Source organism: Macaca fascicularis, chromosome 15 (genome assembly GCF_037993035.2).
Source record: "Macaca fascicularis isolate 582-1 chromosome 15, T2T-MFA8v1.1".
NCBI classification, from domain to species: Eukaryota; Metazoa; Chordata; class Mammalia; order Primates; family Cercopithecidae; genus Macaca; species Macaca fascicularis.
Genome location: NC_088389.1, coordinates 94,041,242 through 94,065,057, shown reverse-complemented (window position 1 = coordinate 94,065,057; position 23,816 = coordinate 94,041,242). Strand labels below are relative to the sequence as shown.

The 23,816-nt window shown below is 35.3% G+C and overlaps 1 protein-coding gene across 10 annotated transcripts in view; it reads left to right on the top strand.

The window, feature by feature from the left end:
- Positions 1–23,816, top strand: part of JAK2 (Janus kinase 2) — a 155,614-nt gene that overhangs the window by 66,083 nt on the left and 65,715 nt on the right. For 4 of the 10 annotated variants that reach the window (XM_005581792.4, XM_005581791.4, XM_015437213.4 and 1 more), the window contains 5 exons: positions 5,527–5,672; positions 9,419–9,740; positions 10,838–10,957; positions 20,624–20,781; positions 22,403–22,514. In XM_005581792.4, the coding sequence (XP_005581849.1) occupies positions 5,527–5,672; positions 9,419–9,740; positions 10,838–10,957; positions 20,624–20,781; positions 22,403–22,514 (858 nt within the window). The remainder of the gene's footprint in view (positions 1–5,526; positions 5,673–9,418; positions 9,741–10,837; positions 10,958–20,623; positions 20,782–22,402; positions 22,515–23,816) is intronic. The other 6 variants (XM_065530593.1, XM_074017537.1, XM_074017538.1 and 3 more) reach the window with 3 other exon arrangements.

Sequence of the window (23,816 nt, the reverse complement as noted above, 5' to 3'; positions counted from 1 at the left end):
CTAGGTTCCTCATACAAATGGAATTATATAGCATTTGTCCTTTTTTGACTGGCTTATTTCACTTAGCATAATGTCTGCTAGGTTCATCCATGTTGTAGCATGTGCCAGAATTTCTTTCCTTTTTAAGGCTGAACAATATTTCATTGCATATGTGTACTTATTCATCTGTCGATGGATACGTGGGTTGCTGCTGTGAACATGGGTAAACAAATATTTCCTTGAGTCCGTTTTCAGTTCTTTTGGATACATACCCAGAAGTGGAATTGCTGGATCATATGGTAAATTTATAATTTTTTTGAGGAACTGCTACATTGTCTTCTGTAGTGGCTGTACTATTTTTCAGTCCTACCAGCAGTGCACAAGTGTTCCAATTTCTTAACATCCTCAACAATGCTTTGCTTTGTTTGATAATAGCCATCCCTATGGGTATGAGGTGGTATCATTGTGATTTTGATGCATTACTTCTCTAACAACTAGTGATCATGAGCATCTTTTCATATGCTTGTTGGCCATCTGTTTGTCTTCTTTGCAGAGATGTCTCTTGTTGGCCATTTGTTTATCTTCTTTGCAGAGATGTCTATTCAAGTCCTTGGTCCATTTTTAAATCAGGTTGTTTGTTTGTTGTTGTTGTATTGTAGAAATTATTATTCTGGATCTTAACTCCTTATAAGATATATGATTTGTACATAGTTTTTCCCATTCTCTAGGTTGTCTTTTCATTCTGTTACTTGTCTTTTGGTGGACAAAAGTTTTAAATTTGGCTGTATTCTAATTTATCTATTCTTTTTTGTTTCTTATGTTTTTGGTGTCGTATCCAAGAAATCATTGCCAAATCCAATGTTATGAAGCTTTCTTTCTGTTTTCTTGCAAGAGTTTTATCGTTTTAGCTCTTACATTTAGGCCTTGGGTCCATTTTGAGTTAATTTTTGTCTATCGTGTAAGGTAAGGGTCCAACTTCTTTTGCTTGTGAATATCCAGTTTTCCTAGCACCATTTGTTGAAAGACTGTCTTTTCTCCATTGAATGGTCTTGACACCTTTGTTGAAAATCATTTGACCACCAACTTACTTTTTTATACAGCTCCTTTATCTTTATAGCCATTATAAAAAGAGAGGGGGATGGAGAGAGGCTTCTGAGAATAGCCTTTTGAAAATAGGATATGATGAGGTTACAACTTTCTGTTGCTTTTACGGGTATATTATTCACCTGTCCTGCAGAGCTAGTTTATCTTGGGGGCAGGCTAGTTAAGTCCCATTTATAAGCCAAGTTTTCCCAAACTATTCATTCAGCTACTTTAGCCTAACATTAATACTGCAATGTAAATTTCTTAAGCTCAAATTTTGTCTGCTACTCAGATGAGAAGGTTTTCTTTCTTATTTTTTTTGTAGAGATGGAGGTCTTTGATGCCCAGGCTGGCAGGATGATAGCTCACTGCAGCCTTGAATTCCTGGGCTCAAGTGATTGTCTTGCTTTAGCCTCACAGCTTCCCGAGTAGCTAGGTACAGGTGTGTGCCACTATGCCTGGCTAATTTTTTTAGTTTTGTTTTTGTAGAGATGGGGTCTCGCTCTATTGTCCAGGCTGGTTTTAAACTCCTGGCTTCAAATGATCCTCCTACCTCAGCCTCCCAAAGTGCTGGGATTACAGGTGTGAGCCACCACACCTGGCCTGAAATTTTCAGTAGTTTTAATTAAATGAAAATTTTGATGGTACATACTATAATATTTAAGGAATAGTATTATGTTTCGGCATTTGAGACTCTTCTATTTGTAACTTTTCTCTAGTGAATAGTTGATTATGTTTTTAGTATTGCTATCACTAATTTTTCATATATTTATTGTCTTTTGGTCATGAGTTCCACAGAATATCCACATGAGCAGAATTTGTTATCTACCAGTTCTTTTCTTTCTTTTTTTTGAGACAGAGTATCAGGAGAACCTGCTCCCGATGGTTACGTGGGTTCTTTTCTATTTCCTGGGTGTCTTGGCTGGTTTGAGAAATAAAGGGAAAGAGTATAAGAGAGAGAAATTTAAAGCTTGGTGTCCGGGGGAGACATCACATGTTGGCAGGATCCGTGATGTTCCCAGAGCCGTAAAACCAGCAAATTTTTATTAGCGATTTTCAAAAGGGGAGGGAGTGCACAAATAGGGTGTGGGTCACAGAAATCACATACTTTACAAGGTAATAAAATATCACAAAGAAAGTGGAGGCAGGGTGAGATCACAGGACCACAGGATGGGGCGAAATTAAAATTGCTAATGAAGTTTCGTGCACACATTTGTCATTGAGAACATCTTATCAGGAAACAGGGTTTGAGAGCAGACAAACTGTCTGACCAAAATTTATTAGGCGGGAATTTTCCTCGTCCTAATAAGTCTGGGAGCGCTACAGGAGACCGAGGCTTTTTTCATCCCTTCAGCTTGGACCATAAAAGACGGCACACCTTAAGGGGGCCGTCTACAAACCTACCCTCAGGGCACATTCTCTTTCTCAGGGATGTTCCTTGCAGAGAAAAAGAATTCAGCGATATTTCTCCTATTTGCTTTTGAAAGAGGAGAAATATGGCTCTGTTCCGTCCTGCTCACTTGCGGCCAGAAGTCTTATCTCTGGTGTTCCCTGAGCATTGCTGTTATCCTGTTCTTTTTTCAAGATGCCCAGATTTCATATTGTTCAAACACACATGCTCTACAAACAATTTGTGCAGTTGACGCAATCATCACAGGGTCCTGAGGTGACATATATCCTCCTCAGATTATGAAGATGACAGGATTAAGACATTAAAGTAAAGACAGGCATAGGAAATCACAAGGGTATTGACTGGGGAAGTGATAAGTGTCCATGAAATCTTCACAATTTATGTTCAGAGATTAGAGTAAAGACAGGCATAAGAAATTATAAAAGTATTAATTTGGGGAACTAATAAATGTCTATGAAATCTTCACAATTTATGTTCTTCTGCCGCGGCTTCAGCTGGTCCCTCCGTTTGGGGTCTCTGACTTCCCGCAACAAGAGAGTCTCCCACTGTTGCCCGGGCTGGAGGGCAATAGCGTGATCTTGGCTCACTGCAACCTCTGCCTCCTGGGTTCAAGTGATTCTCCTGACTCAGCCTCCCTAGTAGCTGGGATTACAGGTGCCTGCCACTACACCCAGCTAATTTTTTGTATTTTTAGTAGAGACGGGGTTTCACTATGTTGGCCAGGCTGGTCTCGAACTCCTGACCTTGTCATCTGCCCACCTTGGCTTCCCAAAGTGCTGGGATTACAGGCGTGAGCCACCATGTCCAGACTCTCTACTAGTTCTATATGGAACCAAGGCAAGCTATTAAAAAGAATCTACCAAGTCATTGATCATCTTCTACTTAAACAGTATAACTTACTTGCCTGTTCTCAAAAGTGTGGTGAAATAAGTGTTTAAAACTGAGCAAAAATCTGTCTCCTACCCTGAATTAATTTTGTATTAGCAACATTTAGGCCTTTGTTTTGGTTAATACTGATTATATGATGGTGTGCTTCTTAATAGTTTATTTTCTTATATGAAAATATCTTCTATATTTTATTAATAAAAAAGCAAATATACTTTTGAATATATGTTTCTTTTAATAAAATTAGTTTAAAAAGGTTCCAGTAAAGCTTTAAGTTCGTGAGACAAGTTATCAACATCAAAAGAAGGGAAATACAGATGTAGAATATAGAAGGACCTATATTTCTCTTGTCCAGTTTAAAACCTTGATTCACATTGTTATTTTAGGTGATACGGCTCTTACCTTTTTTCTACAAAGAAAATTGGTATTATGTTTAGAATATTTGTACTTTTGCTTTCTTTTTCTTTCTCCCATTACATGTTCAGTCTGATTTATCTGCATTCCTAAATCCTTCAGGTCAAAATCTTAGAACCTCTGTGTTTCTCTCTTCTTCATTCTTTATACAATATATAGTTAATAAAGTATCAGCCTTTTTCAGAATCTTTTAGTATCTTATGTTTCCTGGATCAGATCCTTATTATTTCATATCTGAGCCATACACCAGCCTCTTAAAGAGCCTCTCTGCATACACTTTATTTTCTTCAAGCACTTCTGTCATTGCTACTACTCTACCAATGGAAGAGACATGATGAAAATAGATCTCCATAGTTTCTAGGATTAGGTCATTCAAGGGCACCTGCAGTCTGACCCCAACTTACTTTTCTAGGTTTTAATCCACATTATTTCTTCACATAAACTTCAGTCCCTAATCAAATTAGTTTATGCATCTGAACATACCTTGTGCTTTTTTGTGTGTCTTGTTCCTTCTATTTCTTTACCCTGTTTTGTGTCCATCATACATTTCTTTATTTTTAAACACACTGTGAAGTTTCAAATCTTCCATGAAACCCTCCTTGATTACTCCAACTGAATATAATCTTAACCGTCTCCAAGTTCCTGAAGGAGCTTTTGTGTGGTGCTTCCTATATCATGTCTGGCATTTTAATTATTTGCTTCCGTTTAGCTTCTAAGCTAAATTTTGGTCCCCTTGATGACTGAGACCACATCTTATACAGTCATGTGTCACTTACTTATGGGGATATATTCTGAGAAATAAGTCATTAGGCAGTTTTATTATTCTGTGATTATCATGTATTGTACTTACACAAACCTATATGGTATAGCCTAGTATATGCCTAGTCTATATGGTATAGCCTATTATTGCTCTAGGCTACAAACCTATACAGCATGTTGCTATACTGAATATTGTAGGGAATTGTAACACAATGGTAAGTATTTGTGTAGTTAAACATATACAAACATAAAAAAGGTACAGTAAAAATGCAGAATTACAATCTTATGGAACCATCATTATATATGTGGTCTGCCATTGACCAAAACATTGTTATGGGGCACATGGCTATTTCTTTGTATCCAACACCATTTGTAGTATGATGCTTCCAACATAATTGGAGTTCAGTATATATTTAATTCAGTAATATCTATTTTAATTTAGGTAATTTTTATGTAGAACATATAAATTGAAGATATATGCAATGAAATAGGCCAATGTTGTATGTACTTTGTAATTGGGAACCCAGTGTAAATCAGTTTTCATTTGCAAATGAACTTTTATTAAAATTGTATTGCAAAATGAATGAAAATTAAAGGAGGAATTTATTTATTTATTATTTTAGAGACTGGGTCTTGGTCTGTCACCCAGACTGGGGTGCAGTGGTGTGATCATAGCTCAAGAGATCTTCCTACCTCAGCCCCCTGAGTAGCTGGGACTGCAGGTTTGTGCCACCATGCCTGACTAATTTTTAAATTTTTTGTAGAGACGAGATCTTGTTATGTTGCCCAGGCTGGTCTCAATCTCCTGGACTCAAGTGATCTTCATGCCTTGGCCTCCCAAAGTTCTGGGATTATAGGCATGAGCTGCTGAGCCTGGCCAATTTGTAGCTTGTAAATGCACATGTTCTGAAAATTATGATTAAAATACAATCATAGATTAAAACATGTTAATGAAACTTATGATGAGATATTTCCTTCTAAATTTCTGGTTTCAGTGGCGGCATGATTTTGTGCATGGATGGATAAAAGTACCTGTGACTCATGAAACACAGGAAGAATGTCTTGGGATGGCAGTGTTAGATATGATGAGAATAGCCAAAGAAAATGATCAAACCCCACTGGCCATCTATAATTCTATCAGGTAATTTTCTTTTGCAAATCCTTACACATAAGTGTGAGTAGAGATTTTATATAATTCCTATATATTTTCTGTGTTTACCCATGCCTTTTGATTTTGTAATACTGGTTAAGTACCCCTTATCTAAAATGCTTGGAATCAGAAATGTTTCAGATTTTGGATATTTCCAGATTTTGGAATATTGGCATTGAACTTAACAGTTGAGCAACCCTAATCCCAAATGCTCTAATGAGCATTTCCTTTGAACATCATGTTGACATTCAAAAAGTTCTGGGTTTTGGAACATTTCAGATTTCAGATATTTGCAAGAGGGATAGTCAACCTGTAATAAAAAATCATACGGGTAAGTTTTATATCTTGGGAGTAACACACACTTTGTAAGGTGAAATTATTGAAAGAGTTGTATTACAGGAAATATCATAGGTATTAAATATCTATTATTTGATTTCATTTATTCTGAGAAGGCTAGGTAAGTTCAGAGGAATGGAAGAAACACCTGGAGGCATACTTTTTGATAGTAGATCCTCTAGCTGGCTATATAAATGACCTGAATAAGTATTTCCCAAATGGTGGTGTATTATTTTATTTGCATTAGAATCACATGGGGGTGTCTGTTAAAATCAAAGATTTCTGGGTCCTAATCCAAGAGATTTGGATTCAGTAAATCCAAGTTGAAGCCCACAAATGTGAATTTTTACAGGTGCTCTAGGGTATTCTTATACAAGTGATCCAAACTCTGCATTCTTCAAATTATTCTTCTGCATATTGAACTTGACAATCATGGCTAATAACAGTTTTCTGAAACTCTACAGGCTATAAAACTACTTTTTAAAAAGTTATATATAAGAATGGTTTGACTTTTAAGTTTGAAGGCTAAATATGTATTTTATATATTACATACTTTACCAGATTAAAAATTTGAGTATGTCATGAATGTGCTTAAAGCTTCCTTTTTTGAAATTGTTCTCCCAATAACTGGCTTTAGTCATTTCTTTGCCCTGTCATCAAAACAGTTACATACCCAATTTGCAGAGTATCAATTTCTGTATTTCTCTCTTTGGTTTTAAATATTCTTGTTTTACTTTCAGATGTCTATTTGGCCTTAACTCCACGGTGTAAGCCATAGGGTATAATTTTAGGAACTCAGGAATCTAAAAGATTCCAAAGCCCAAAGGAAAAAAAAAACACATTCATTCATTCATTTGGTAGCTATTTATTGAATACTTGCTGTATGCCAGGTTATAGTAGAACATAGTCGCAGGAAGAGTATCTTAGATGTCGTTACATAGAAACCAAAGGAATTGAGGGGAACACAGTTGAAGAACAGAAGCTTTGACCCATTGAAGATGAATGTTATAAATATGAAGCCATCTCTAGACTTATGCTATCGTGGAATATTTCTGCTTTGGAAACCATGATGTCATCCAAAGTCTTGGCACAATCTTTCTATGTAGATTGTAGTTTCTTCCAGGTCGAGAATCATGTCATCTATTACTCTTCTCCCTACATTATTTAGTCTAGTGTTCTAAACCTGATGACTATTTAGTAACTGTATTTATCTGATTCTTTTAACTCATGCTCTTAGCCATGTAAAATGCTGCATCATTCTTTTTTACTGCTTTACTTTAAAAATAGTGTAGATATTAAACACTTATATAAGATTCTGTGATATTTTAAGAGTTTATTGAGATAATTTACAAATCATAAATCTCACCCATTTAAAGTGTACAATTTAATATTTTGTATTATATTCACAGGGTTGTATAAAGATTTCCACAATCTAATTTTAGAACATTTTCATTCTTTCTGAAAGAAACCCCATGCCCATTAGCATTCAGTCCTCATCCCACTTTCCCCTAGCCTCTGGAAATCACTTTATGTTTGTGTGGATTTTCCTGTCTCAAACATTTCATATAAATAGAATCATGCAAAATGTGGTGTGGCATTTTTTTGTCTGACTTCTTTCACTTAGTATGATGTTTCCAAGGTTCATTCATGTTGTAGAATGTATCAGTACTTCATTTCTTTTTATTGCTGAATCATATTTCATTATATAGATATACCACATTTTGCTTATTTGTTCTTCACTTTATGAAAATGTGGGCTGCTTCCATGTTTTGGCTATTGTGACTAATGCGGCTATGAACAGCTGTATATGAGTAATTTTGTGGATGTATTTTTTCATTTTTTCTTGTGCATACATTTAGGAGTGGAATTCCTGGAACATATGGTAACTCTAACTTTTTGAGGAACTGCTTAACTTTTCAAAAGCAGCTGTGCCACATTACATTCACACTAGCAGTACATGAAGAGTTCCAACTTTTTCAGCACTTGTTTCTGTCTGTCTTTATTTTATCCATCCTAGTGGGTGGAAGAGCTGTCTCATTCTAGTTTTGATGTTCATTTCTCTGATGACTACTGATGTTTGGCATCTTTTCATGCACTTTTTGGCCATTTGTATGCCTTCATTAGCGAAGCGTCTATTTGAATTCCTTGCTCATTTTTTAATTGGGTTAGTTGTCTTTTAATTGTTGAGTTTAAAAAATTCTTTTTATATTCTGAATACAAGTGTCCACATATAATCATATTTATGATTTGCCACTATTTCCTCCCATTCTGTATATTGTTGTTTTACTTTCCTGAAGGTATCATTTGTAGCACAAAAGTTTTAATTTTGAAGCAGTCTAATTTGCCAGATTTTTCTTTTGTGTCTTGTGCCATGTGGAAATGTGGTTTTAGCAACATGGGTATCTTTCTTGGTTTTAGCAAGAGCAGTTTCTCTTGAAATAATGGAACAGAGCCAAATTGGAATGAGTTGAGGGATAAATGGAAGGCAAGAAAATGGAAATGGCTATGTACATTCTTTCAAAAAGAGGCCAGATAGGCTGTGGCTAGAGGGAAATGTGGGATTAAGAGGTTTTACATTTTAGATGGGAAGGACATTAATTTAGCAAGTCCTTTGTATCTGTGGATTCCACATCTAATATGTCATAGAATGAGGTCCAGAAAGGTTTCCTGGATTTGATGATGCTTGAGCTGAGCCTTGTAGAATGGGTAACTAGATAGGAGATGGATGATTGGAAGAAAGATTAGCATATATTAAGGCATGGAAAATTATTTATTGGTACTTTAGAAATAAAATGTTCCTTAGAAGCAGAGAAATAACCTTCTTTAGAATATTGCACAGAGATGAATGTACAGAAAAGTCAGAACATTTCTAAATGGAATTGTTTTGATCACAAGGGAATTATTAGGAGTTGAAGCTGGCCTAACAAAATAATATACAGAAGTATGTTTCCGTAATGAAAATAGCTTCCAACAGAATGTAACAATTTCCAAAATTCAGGTAAATTTTGGAGCACAGCATCATAGGAAATATTCGTAGCACAGTTCAATATGTGCCAAAATATTATCTTATCAACCATTAACTCTGGTATGTGAAATAAAGAACAGGAATTTTTAGAGACTCTTACTAACTAGACTGAGGATTCATTTCATTAGGGCAAGAAGATTAACATCTTCTTTTGTAAACATTGATGATAACTTCAGTGTGTGGATATATTTGTATCATCAAACAAAATCTTAAAGTTTTATACTGTATGGATGGGGGTTATGGCAACTTACTCCACTTGGCCACTGTGTTGTAATGCCTACTTAACCATGGAAAAAGGTGGTAACTTCTTTTTCAATTTTTAGATTTATCTTCTAATTTTTGTTTTGTTTTTCTGTATGTGCTTTTTTATCTGCAGCTACAAGACATTCTTACCAGAATGTATTAGAGCAAAGATCCAAGACTATCATATTTTGACAAGGAAGCGAATAAGGTACAGATTTCGCAGATTTATTCAGCAGTTCAGCCAATGCAAAGCCACTGCCAGAAACTTGAAACTTAAGTATCTTATAAATCTGGAAACCCTGCAGTCTGCCTTCTACACAGAGAAATTTGAAGTAAAAGAACCTGGAAGTGGTCCTTCAGGTGAGGAGATTTTTGCAACCATTATAATAACTGGAAACGGTGGAATTCAGTGGTCAAGAGGGAAACATAAAGAAAGTGAGACACTGACAGAACAGGTAATCCTTAATGATATGTTCTTGTTCTTTTGTTATTTTAAGTAGAATGGAAATAAAAACAAAGTAATTTTAATCATTTGCAACATGGTCTTGCACTTCTCCCATTTGATAGAAGTGGAAGTTTTTAATAGTGTGAAGCTATTAAGGTCATATAATTCTTTGCCTGCTATTCTTAAATGGTTTTTTCATTTAATTTTTTATGACAAAATAATTAGCAATGATTATATTACAGTTTCAGAAAGGTATCCAATTCTAATAGTGATTTTAAAGGAGTTTTGCCTTTCTTTCACTATTAGTGATAACAGAAGGCATAATTATAAAACTCGTTAACTAGCCGGGCGCGGTGGCTCACGCCTGTAATCCCAGCACTTTGGGAGGCCGAGGCGGGCGGATCACAAGGTCAGGAGATCGAGACCACGGTGAAACCCTGTCTCTACTAAAAATACAAAAAATTAGCCGGGTGCGGTGGCGGGCGCCTGTAGTCCCAGCTACTCAGGAGGCTGAGGCAGGAGAATGGCGTAAACCCAGGAGGCGGAGCTTGCAGTGAGCCGAGATCGCGCCACTGCACTCCAGCCTGGGCGACAGAGCGAGACTCCGTCTCAAAAAAAAAAAAAAAAAAAAAAACTCATTAACTAGAAAAGATTAATATTAATTGATTTTATGATAATATATGCCTGCTAAATAATTAATTATTTTTTTTTAGGTTTGCATTGCAAGTTTTAAATTTATTAGTATCCATGTTGTTCACAGATTGTTACTAGAGATTTAGAGGGATGATTTTTAAATTTTTCATCTTTGGTAGTCTCATTTCCAGTCTTCTGGCAGTGGTTTCTACTAATGTTAATTGAATTGAAGAGTGCCATAGCACATTTTAGATTCCTGGCATCATTTAATGCTCTCATTTTTAAGTCAAACAAGATACAGCATAGTCTTAGGGTTAGATTGATAGAGGAAATCATATTTAATGCTTATCTGTTGTTATCAATACCTTTTTTATTTTAAAGAATTTGGAATGAATGTTGTCTTCTTCATAAGTCTTGTTTTAAAATGGCTCCATAAATTCTACGTTTTTAATTTTACATGCTTTTAAATTATAGGATTTACAGTTATATTGCGATTTTCCTAATATTATTGATGTCAGTATTAAGCAAGCAAACCAAGAGGGTTCAGATGAAAGCCGAGTTGTAACTATCCATAAGCAAGATGGTAAAAATCTGGTAAGTTTGCTTTATGGTTGAATAATGGTTTCATTTTATAATTCTCAGAAATATGTATTTTAGAATCTTAGTACCAAAATTATTTTCTGGTAGGAATTTTGATTGTAGTTTTAAATATAACTCTAAACATAAACATCAGTTCAGTAAACTTTTTGATAACATCTAGCTTTTTGTATTACTATCAACACCATCTTCCTACAGAGTTTCTTGTACATTACCGTACTTTTTTTACTCATTTTTATGATTAGCAAAGCACCAGTTACTTTCTCCCCTATCTCTACTCTAGATTATACTAGTTCTCTGATGTAATGCTCACCCCTGACTAAAATATTTTATCAATAGGGATGTATATGTGCCAGTTATACTGCCTAATTAAAGGAGAAAAATAAAACAATGATGTCTGGAACTTATATAACAAAATGTAAATCAGTCCCAGGTCAGCCCCACCCAAGCTATAAGACATAGTTGATTCTAAAAGATTAACCCTTTCTCTTTTTTAAATAGCTTCAGAAATCGAATTTATTTTAATATAAATGGAAGAAATGAATTATTTTATACTTTGCTCTTAAGTTTCTCATTTATCTGCTCTGTCTTCTTTTTAACTCAGATGCTTCTTGACACTTCCTGGCTTAAACTAGTCCTATTAATGTTATTTATCCATTTATCTTAAGTATTTATATGGCTTACCTGTCTGGCTGTTCCAGGGTTATATTACCAAAATTATAACTAATTTGCAACTCACTTAATTCAGCATAGTTTTCTGTTCTTAGAGAAAAATATGATAGTACACCTAGTGCGTAGTAGACTGTGAGCCTTTTGAAGGTAAGGATCATATTTTTATGTGTGTTTGTACCCCCTATACCTTGCACAGTGTACTCAGGGCCTAGTTTAGAAAAAGCTTGATAAATATTTTATGGATGCATGAAAGGATGATTAATTTTCAACCTCAATGTGGATCTATAATAAATGTTTCTGGGAGAGTTTATTGATCTTAATGTGAACAAACTGTAGTAACCTAAAGAACTTCTCTATGGGACTGTATTTGGACTTGGCTTAATTTTAAGTCTGCAATACAGAGAAGTTAAGTAACTTTCCAAGGGCACGGTGTTGGTTAAGTGGTAGGGCTATTTAAACTCAAATGCATGATTTGAAAACCTAAGCTCTTAAGTGTGACACTAACTTCTTTGCTGAGTATCTGTAAAGCTCCTTAAAAATATTACACTGACATTTTTTTGGAATTGTGCAACAAATTGGGAAGAGCTGACATTTCTGTCTCATATTAAATTTTCTGTTTTAGGGATATATTGTATTTCTCCTTATACCCAAGTATTGTTTTATGTTTTTCAGTAATTCTTGATCATTTTATTCATATTGACACATCATGTTTCTTTTTATTTTATTCATGATATGTCTTGCTTTTTCTGTTGTTTATTAAGATTAATACTTTTTCTCTGTGTATTTTCCTACCAAATTATTTTTGGATATAGGAAAATAATTTTTGCTTATTATTGCATTTTCCCAGTGTATTATGTGTTAGTAACATTTTGTTTTTACTATCGTTTTCCTCTTCATTCTAGCATTTATTTCTTTTTATAATTTTTGGTAAAATATACATAATATAAAATTTAGCATCTTAACTATTTTTAAGTGTACAGTTTAGTAGTGTTAAGTATTTTCACATTGTTGTGCATCCAATTTCCAGAACTCTTTTATCTTGCAAAATTGAAGTCTATACCCATTAAATAAAAACTCACCATTTCCCCCTCTTCCCAGTCCTTGCAACCACCATTCTACTTTCTTTATTTTTTTTGAGGTGGAGTCTCACCCTGTCATCCAGGCTGGAACATTGCGATCTTGGCTCACTGCATCCTGCACCTCCTGGGTTCAGGCAATTCTCCTGCCTCAGCCTCCCGGGTAGTTGGGATTACAGGTGCATGCCACCATGCCTGGCTAATTTTTTTTTATCTTTAGTAGAGACGGGGTTTCACCATGTTGGCCAGGCTGGTCTTGAACTCCTGACCTCGTGATCTGCCCACCTCAGCCTCCCAAAGTGCTGGAATTACAGGCGTGAGCCACTGTGCCCAGGCCCTCTACTTTCTTATTCTATGTATTTGACGACTCTAGATACCTCATAAAAGCAGGATCAAACAATACTGTCTTTTTGTGACAGGCTTATTTCACTTAGTATAATATATTCAAGGTTCATTTGTATTACAGCATGTATCAGAATTTCCTTCATTTTTAATATATACATGTATTCTGTGTCATGTATATACCACACTTGTTTATTCATTCATCCATCAGTGAATATTCAGGTCGCTTTTTTACTTTTTGACAATTGTGAGTAATGCCGCTGTGAACATGGGTGTACAAATATCTCTTCAAGACTTTGCATTCAATTCCTTTGGATATATACCTTCTACTAGTCCGTTCTCATACTGCTATAAAGATACTACCTGAGACTGGATAATTTATTTAAAAAGAGGGTTTAATTGAGTCAGTTCTGCATAGCTGGCCCAGGAAACTTAAAATCATGGCAGAAGGTGAAGGGGAAGGAAGGCATGTCTTACATGGCAGCAGAAGAGAGAGAGTGCGCAGGGGAAAGTGCCACTTTTAAATCAGCAGATCTCATGAGAACTCCCTCACTATCATGAGAACAGCATGGGGGAAACCATCCCCATGATTCAATCACCTCCCACCATGTCCCTCCCTTGCCGCATGGGGATTACAATTCGAGATGAGAGATGGGTGGGGATGCAGAACCAAACCATGTCATACTTAGAAGTAGAATTGCTGGATCATATGGTAATTCTACTTGTAATTTTTTAGGGAACCATCATGCTGTTTTCCACAGTAGCTGCACCATTTTACATTCCTACCAGGAGTACATTCTCCCCATGCTCATCAAAACTTGTTATCTTCTGTTTTCTGATAGTAGCCGTCTGATGGGTGTGAAGTAGTATCTCATTGCGATTTTGATTCACATTTCCCTAATGATTAGTGTTACTGAGCATCTTTTAATATATGTATTGCCATTTGTGTATCTTCTTTGAAGAAATATATATTCAAGTCCTTTGCTCATTTTTTAAATCAGGTTTTTTGGCCGAATTATGGAAATTATTTGTGTATTCTGGATATTAATCCCTTTTCAAATATATGATTTGCAAATATTTTCTCCCATTCCATAGATTGCTTTTCACTATGTTGCTTGTGTCCTTTGATGCACAGTAGTTTTGTAGTTTTAGCTAGTTCAACTTTTGTTGCCTGTTTTTCTTTTTACTTTTTATTGAGCTATAACATGAACACAGTAAAGCACACTAATCTTACGTGTATAGCTCAATGAATTTTTACATATTTGTACATCTTTGTAGCCATACCCACCTCAAAGAACAGAATACTTCTCTTACTTCCAGAAGGTTTCCACATGCATCTTCCCACTTATTCACCTCCACCCCTAACTTAAGGTACCTATCATCTACCATCACTTAGTTTTATCTATTAACAAAGGTTGTATAAATGGAATGATACTGTATGTTTTCTTTTAAACTCTAGATTCTTTTACTTAGTATAATGTTTGAAGATTCATTTATGTTGTTACATGTGTCAGTTCACTCCTTTTTATTGCTGGGTAGTACTGAATTGTTTGACTATATCTCAAATTTTAAATTTATTCTGTTGATGGATATTTGGGTTGCTTTCAGTTTGGGGCTTTTAGGGATAAATTTACTATGAACATTCTTTTACATATTTTTTGGTGGACTCATGCACTCATTTTTTTGTTTATATATACCTAGAGATGGGATTATTGAGTCATAGTGATAGCTTTAGTATACTGCCAAACAATTTTTTGTACTTCTGTCAGTTCACTCTTCCTTCAATAATGCATGATAATTACAGTTGTCTCATATCCCCATCAACTCTTAATTTTGTCAGTCTAAAAATGTCTTGTGTGTCTGGTGGATGTGTACTGGTAGCTCATTGTAGTTTTTATTTTCATTGCCCTGATGAGTAATGATGTTGAGTACTTTTTCACTTACTTATTGTTCATCTGAATATCCTTCTTACAAAGTGCCTGTGACAGTCTTTTGCACATTTTTCATTGGCTTGTCCCTTTCTGATCAATTTGTAGAGTCTCTATAGATTCTAAGTCTTTTGTAGGATGTTTGCAAAATGTATATAGGCATATGTCAGATATTGCTAGTTCAGTTCTGGACCATTGCCATAAAGCAAATATTGCAATGAAGTGAGTTGCATAAATTTTTTGGTTTCTCAGTCATATAAAAGTTATGTTTACACTATAATCAAGTCTACTAAGTGTGCAACTGCATTATGTCTTAAAAATTAATTTAAAACACTTGATTGCTAAAAAATCCTAATGATAATCTGAGCCTCCAGAGAGTTATAATCTTTCTGCTTGTGAGGGTATTACTTTGATGTTGATGGCGCTGAACGATCAGGGTGGTGGTTGCTTAAGGTTGGGTTGGCTGAAGCAATTTCTTAAGATAACGACAACATTTACTGCATCAATAGACCCTCCATTTCGTTAAAGATGTCTCTGTTGCATGTGACATTGTTTGGTAACATTTCACCCACTGTAGAATTTCTTTCAAAATGAGTCAGTCCTCTCAAACCCTGCCACTGCTTTATCTACTAAACTTTATTCTAAATCCTTTGCTGTATTTTCAACAACATTCACGGCATCTTCACCAGGACTAGATCCATCTCAAGAAACCATTCTTTTAATGCTCATGCATAAGAAGCAACTTATCTGTCCAAATTTTATCATAAGATTGTAGCAATTCAGTCACATCTTCAGCTCTACTTCTAATTCTAGTTCTCTTGCTATTTCTACCACATCCTAGTGACTTCCTCCATTGAAGTCTTGAACCCCTCAAAGTCATCCATGAGGGTTGGAATCAACTTCTTCCACATTCCTGATAATGTTAACACTTTGACCTTCTTCCATGAATCACTAGCATTCTTTCTGGCATCAAGAATGGTGAATCTTTTCCATAAGTTTTTCTATTTACCCAGCTCCATCAGAGGAATCACTATGTATGGCAGCTTAGCCTTACAAAACGTATTTCTTAGATAATAAGACTTGAAAGTTGAAATTACTCCTTGATCCATGGGCTGCAGAACGGATGTTGTGTCACCAGGCATGAAAATAATATGAATATCCTTGTACATCTCCATCAGAGTGCTTGGGTGACCAGGTGCATTGTCAATGAGCAGTAATACTTTGAAAGCAATCTTTTTTTCTGAGCAGATCTCAACAATGGGCTTAAAATAGTCAGTAAACCATGCTATAAACAGACGTGCTGTCATCCAGGCTTTATTGTTCCATTTATAGAGCACAGGCAGAGTAGACTTAGCATAATTTGTAGAGCCCTGGGATTTTTGGAATGGTAAATGAGCACTGGTTTGAATTTCAAGTCACCAGTGGCATTAGCCCTTAGCAAGAGGGTCAGCCTGTCCTTTGAAGCTTTGAAGGCAAGCACTGACTTCTCCTCACTAGCTGTGGAAGTCCTAGATGGCATATTCTTCCAACAGAAGGCTGTTTTGTTTACATTTGAAAATCTGTTTGTTAGTGTCACCATCTTCATCAATGGTCCTTGCTAGATCTTCTGGATAACTATCTGTAGCTTCCACATCAGCATTTTCTGCTTCATCTTGCACTTATGCTGTGGACATGGCTTCTTTTCTTAAACCTCATGAACCAACCTCTTGTAGCTTCCAGCTTTTCTTCTGCAGCTTCCTCACCTCTCTCAGCCTTCATAGAACTGAAGATCAGTAAGGTCTTGCTCTAGATTGGGCTTTGGCTTAAGGGAATGTTGTGGCTGGTTTGATCTTCTATCTAGAACTTTCTCTGTATCATCAATAAGGCTGTTCACTTTCTTGTAATTTATGTGCTCACAGTAGTAGCACTTTCAATTTCCTTCAAGGACTTTTCCTTTGGATTCATAACTTGCCTTTTTAGTGCAAGAGGCCTAGCTTTCAGCCTGTCTTGGCTTTCAGCATGCCTTCCTCACTAAGCTTAATCATTTCTAGCTTTTGATTTAAAGTGAGAAATGGGTGAATCTTCCTTTCACTTGAATACTTAGAGGTCACTATAGGATTATTAATTGGCCTAATTTCATTATTGTTGTATCTGAGGGAATAGGGAGGCCTGAGGAGAGGGAAAAAGAAAGGGAAATAGCTATTCGATGGAGCAATCAGAACATATAGAAATTTATCACTTAAGTTCATCATCTTATATAGGCCCAGTGTGTGGTGCCCCAAAACAATTACAGTTGACCTTTGGACATCACAGGTTTGAACTGTGTGGGTCTACTTATATGCAATTTTTTCAGCCAAACATTGATGGAAAATATAGTATTCACAGGATGCGAAACTTGCATATATGTAGGGCTGACATTTTGCATATATGAGTTCTGCAGGGCTGATTTCAGGACTTGAATATGTTCAGATTTTGGTATGTGCAGGGGTCCTGTAACTAATTCCCCTTGTATTCTGAGGGACAACTGTACAATAGTTACATCAAAGGTCATTGATCACAAATAACCATAACAGGTATAATAATAACAAAGTTTAAATTTTGTGAAAATTACCAAAACGTGACACATAGACAGGAAGTAAGCATATGCTATTGGAAAAATTGCACTGATAGACTTGTACTTGCTCCACATAAGTTTGTCAGAAACCTTCAATTTGTAAAAAAAAAAAAAAAGTCATATCTGCAAGGAGCAATAAAGGGAAGTGTAGTAAACAAAATGTGCCTGTATATCAATAAGAGGGATACCAGTTAGTGAACTGCTAGTTCAAAGGGTATGACTATTTACAACTTTGATAGATTATTAAAATACTTCTCAAAAGGTGTTTCCAATGTATCTGTACGCCTCTTTTCTTGTACCCTTTGCCAACATTGGATGTTATCAATCTTTTAATTTTTCTGCCAAATCAATGGGTAAATAATGCTCTCCTGTTATATTTCATTTCCTTAATTAGAACCTGAGATTGAGCAATACCTTGTGTTTATAGGTCAGCTTTAATATTTATTCTTCTGTGGACTGCCTTTTCACATCCTTTGACTAGTTTTCTTTTTTTATTTTTAATTGTTTTATAGGTTTTATTCCCACAATGTATGTTAGGTATATTCCTTTGTTGTACATGTTTGTAACCTCCAAGTCTTTTAATTTTGTTTAGAATATCTTTTATAATACCTGTTTTTTTTTTTTTTTTTTTTTTTTTTTTTTTTGAGATGAAGTCTCGCTCTGTCATCCAGGCTGGAGTGCTGTGGTGTGATCTTGGCTCACTGCAAGCTCCCCCTCCCGGGTTCACGTCATTCTCCTGCCTCAGCCTCCCGAGTAGCTGGGACTACAGGTGCCCGCCACCATGCCTGGCTAATTTTTTGTATTTTTAGTAGAGACGGGGTTTCACCATGTTAGCCAGGATGGTCTCGATCTCCTGACCTCATGATCCACCCGCCTTGGCCTCCCAAAGTGCTGGGATTATAGGTGTGAGGCACCACGCCTGGCCACTAAATACCTTTTATCGTTCAAACATGTCATACGCTTTTCTCTTTATTATAATTTTTGATTTAGGACTCTATTCTGTATTTTTTTAAATTATGTAAATATTGTTCATGGCTGGGCCAAGAAATATGCTGTAATCACATTTTCATTCTTATATAACTTTTTCCAGGGGTTAATTATTGCTTTATGATTTTTCCTTTGTATCTAGCTTTATTTTCATTTTCTACAAGAACTCTGTAAAGTAGTAGACTTCTCAATACAAAATTTCACGTCATCAAACCTGTCACATATGATAGTGTTTTTACTTCTTTTCTGGAGAAGTACCTCTTCGATCACAGTGTCTTACTTTATAGTGTGGACTGGAAGCTCTCTAGGTACAGCTGTTATTTAGTACAGCTGTAATTTTTGGTCATTCCTTTCTCATCCTGGTAACTGTGTTTTCATCTATCTTATATTGGATCTGATTTTCTGAATCTCATGTTTGCCCTGTTTTTCTAGGTACAGCTTCTGGTATCTGTTGGTATTTTTAATGTGATTGAGACAAATTAGAAAATTAATTTAGAGAGGAATTTTACATTTTTCTCATATTGGATTTTCCTACCAAGAACATGGTTAATCTTCTGTATATTTAAATAAAAAGTTGTATAAGAGTGTTTCGAAGTTTTTGTTAATTATTGATATTGCATCCTTTTTGTTACAAATGGGGCTTTTTTCTTTATATAACTGACTTTTTGCATGTAAAAATATAAATATTTTTATATATGTACATATATTTTCGCATTTAAGTAACATGCTGCATTTTAGGCTGATTATATGTTCACATATGTATTAAGATACAATCAGGCCGGGCATGGTGACTCACGCCTGTAATCCCAGCACTTTGGGAGGCCAAGGCGGGTGGATCATGAGGTCAGGAGTTTGAGACTAGCCTGGACAACATGTTGGAACCCTGTCTCTGCTAAAAATACAAAAATTAGCTGGGCGTCTTGGCTTGTGCCTGTAATCCCAGCATCTTGGGGGGCTGAGACAGGAGAATTGCTTGAACCCTGGAGGCAGAAGTTGCAGTGAGCCGAGATCGCGCCATTGCACGCCAGCCTGGGCGACGGAGCAAGACTCTGATGGGGAGGCGGGGGGCGGGGGGACAAAAAAAATCATAGCATAGCTACATTTCTTAACATTTTAGTTTGTAGCATGAATACTTTAACTTTAGTAGTATATAATTGGTATGTAGTCTGTGGCTCACGCCTGTAATCCCAACACTTTGGGAGACCGAGGTGGGTGGATCACTTGAGGTCAAGAGTTGGGAGACCAGCCTGGCCAACATGGCGAGAACCTGTGTTTACTAGAAATACAAAAATTAGCTGGGCATGGTGGCACACGCCTGTAATCCCAGCTACTCATGAGGGTTAGGTGGGAGGATTGCTTGAGCCTGGGAGGTGGAGGTTGCAGTAAGCCAAGATTGTGCCAGTGCACTTCAGCCTGGGCGATGGAGCAAGACCCTCAAAAATACCGCATGTTCTCACTCATCGGTGGGAATTGAACAATGAGCAATTGAACATCGGTGGGAATTGAACACTTGGACACAGGAAGGGAATCATCACACACTGGGTCCTATTGTGTGTGGTAGGGGAGGGATAGCATTAGGAGATATACCTAATGTAAATGACGAGTTAATGGGTGCAGCACACCAACATGGCACGTGTACATATGTAACAAACCTGCACGTTGTGCACATGTACCCTAGAACTTAAAGTATAATGAAAAAAAAAAGAAAGAAAAGAAATGCTCATGATTTCTAATCTCAACTTTTATATTGTATTAAATAGATTTCTAGCTGAGATAACTGGTATATTAGTTTAAGAAGGACATTGGAAAATAAAGTAAAACGATGGATATAGAATGAACTATAACTGGGAAGGTATGATAATCTGTATTTAGGAGGATCTTAAATATCAGACATAAGAATTTGTAATTCATATTGAGTACTGAGCCATAAAAGACATGTGAGCAATTTAGAAGAAAATGTATTTAGGTGAATTACTCTAAAAACGTGGAATGAAAAAATTTTTCAATATTTAACATGGAGTTGACTTTCTAAAACGTGCTGTTTCTTTTTCTTTTCTCTGCTTAGGAAATTGAACTTAGCTCATTAAGGGAAGCTTTGTCTTTCGTGTCATTAATTGATGGATATTATAGATTAACTGCAGATGCACATCATTACCTCTGTAAAGAAGTAGCACCTCCAACAGTGCTTGAAAATATACAAAGCAACTGTCATGGCCCAATTTCGTGAGTAATACAGACTTAAAAGTAAATTTTTAGAAAAGTAAATGATATATTTACAAAGAAGATTTAACAGAGTGATACATGTATGTTTAGGAAAAAACATTAATTTGACAAGTTTTTTTAAACAAAAGGCTATTTGCAATCAGATTACATAATAATTAGAATTATTTAGTATATAATTTACCATCTGTATCCCAATCTATAATATTTATAACTTGTACAAATTTAACATTTGTTAATCATGCCTATGTGTGATTCGCTCCTGAATGTTAGTAAAAAAGACCTCCAATTTATGTGTTATTAATTTTAAAATACTGTAAGGAAGCCACAGTGCAAAATTTGAAAATGCTTTATTTTTGGATAGTCCATCTCCTACTGAAAGGTTCAAACACAAGATGTATATGATGTCCACATTTCTAGACTAGTGCTATGTAGAACTTTCTGCAGTGATGAAAATATTCTGTATCTGTGCTGTGTAACACAGTAGCCACTAGCTACATGTGGCTGTTTAGCATTTGAGATGTGGCTAGTGCAACCGAGGAACTGAATTTTAATTTCTTTACATTTAAATAGCAACATGTGGCTAGTAACTATCATATTGGCTCACATGGTTGTAGATCCTTATTTTAATACTGGGTAAAGCCAGCTATCATGTATAACATGCATAACATCTATTTAGCTTAAGTCCTAATGATCTCTTAGGTGGGATGTGGTTTATATTGACAGCAGATTTGAATAACTTGAGCAAAGGGAAAATCTGGGATCGTGAGCATACTATGTTCTTTGCATTTAACCTACCCCTAAGTATTTGAGAAAATACATCTTGGGTAATATAAAGACTTGATTTAGTCTATGCTTAATATTTTTTTAGTAATGAATATGGTTGCTATGAAAAAGTTGTACTACTTGAACTTCGTCTGTAATTTACATGTTAAATATTTTTAAAACTCCTTGCCTTTATTCATGTATCCATAAATTCATTCAAACATTCTTTTATTTATATTTACTGAGTAACTACTATGTGCAAGCATTGGTTTATATATTAGAAATATGGTGATAAGTGAAACAGAATGATTCTTGCTTTTGTATAGATTAGATTTTGCTTTTCTTTCAAGGTGTGCAGCTTCAGAAAACAGAAAATTTTAAAAATCAGTTGTCTTTGTCAGTTGCCATGGTTCTTCTCTTAGACTTTGTTATCATACTAAATAATAAAATCATGCATTCAGATTTCTGTGTCAGTAACTGCTATTGTAGAAGAGATATAAATATTTTCTGACATATTATCTTTATGGTTAAATGAAGTTTTCAGAGAATATGATTTTAAAAATACTAACTTTGTAATCAGCAGGCAGAAAAATCAAATGAACAAATTGTTCTTTGTGATTTTGTCTTATTTTTATTGTTTTTTAAAGCTATATAATTGTCCCTTGAAATGGTTTGAACTTATGCAAAATAGCTTGGTACTTTGATTTTTTCCTTTGAAGGATTATTGCTAAACATATAAAGTAGAGGAGACAGTTCTGACAGTTTTAGATTTGACTTTTGATTTTTTTAGATGACACTTGGTCATAATGTTATGGTGCTTGCTATATTATCATTCAAATTGCTTCTTCTTTACCTTTAGGATGGATTTTGCCATTAGTAAACTGAAGAAAGCAGGTAATCAGACTGGACTGTATGTACTTCGATGCAGTCCTAAGGACTTTAATAAATATTTTCTGACTTTTGCTGTCGAGGTTAGTATGTCACACTTATTAATAGTAACACTTTAGTTCATTTAATTTCCTCTGCATATTATTTACCATATTTCCTTTTTAATACTCAGAATTATAGCTATATATAGGATATAACTAGTATAATGCTTAATTTTCTCAGAGATTCTGTACAAATAAATAAGATACAATTCCCAGGGTTTATATAAAAATATAAAATAATTTATGTCTATCTTTTTATTTTGCATTTATTTTATTTTCTGATGTTTTGGTGTTACCAGTGTGTCAAAAGGTATTTCATCAAGTGTCTTGATGTTTCTTTTTTTTTTGCAAAACTGGAAATCCCTGCACATGATGTAGAACAAAATAAATTGGAAGCAAATTTTCTGTTTATTAACAGTGGTTACAGAATTACAGGAAACAGAATTAGAGAAAAATAGGGCAATAACAAAGAAACAGACACATTGAAGCACTTTTAACTGGTGATTTTCTAATATTAAGAATAGTGGTCTACAATGCATGTTTTAAAGGTAAAACCCCACTGTTAATACAGATCATCTTGGATCTCATCTGTGATTATTTACTATCACTTATGAGGCAATTTCATAGTATAAATCCTAAGAACATTTATAGAAGCTTCCAAATTTATCTTGATTTTTAAAAATAGAGAAAATAAGAATTTTGTTATTCAATTATTTTAATTTTTATAAAATGCAACTTATATTTGGCATATGTAGAGGGTAGATTACAGAAAGTAGGTTACACCATCACTTCACCTTTGTGTAAAACTGGTAATCTATCCTAATTTCAAAGTATCCTCTTACTATAACAGATAATAGTACATTATATTCAAGTATCAATTCAAAAACTATATATATATATTTTATGTTCACTGTATGTGCCAATCCTAATATGAGAGCTATATATTAGAGAGTTTATGCTACAGCCCTATCTTCAAGAAACTTATCTACTGGACAAACAAAAATTTTCAAGTATACAAAAAATTCTAAATCGAACATGTAATTATCTAGCATAGGCAAATATAGACAGTAACAGACAGGTTTACAATTATTAAGAAAGGTTGGCTGGGTGTGTTGGCTCACGCCTGTAATCCCAGCACTTTGGGAGGCCAAGGCGGGTGGATCACGAGGTCAAGAGATCGAGACCATCCTGGCCAACGTGGTGAAATGGTGAAACCCTGTCTCTACTAAAATTATAAAAATTAGCTGGGCATGGTGGTGCACACCTGTAGTCCCAGCTACTTGGGAGGCTGAGGCAGGAGAATCGCTTGAACCTGGGAGGCAGAGGTTGCAGTGAGCCAAAATT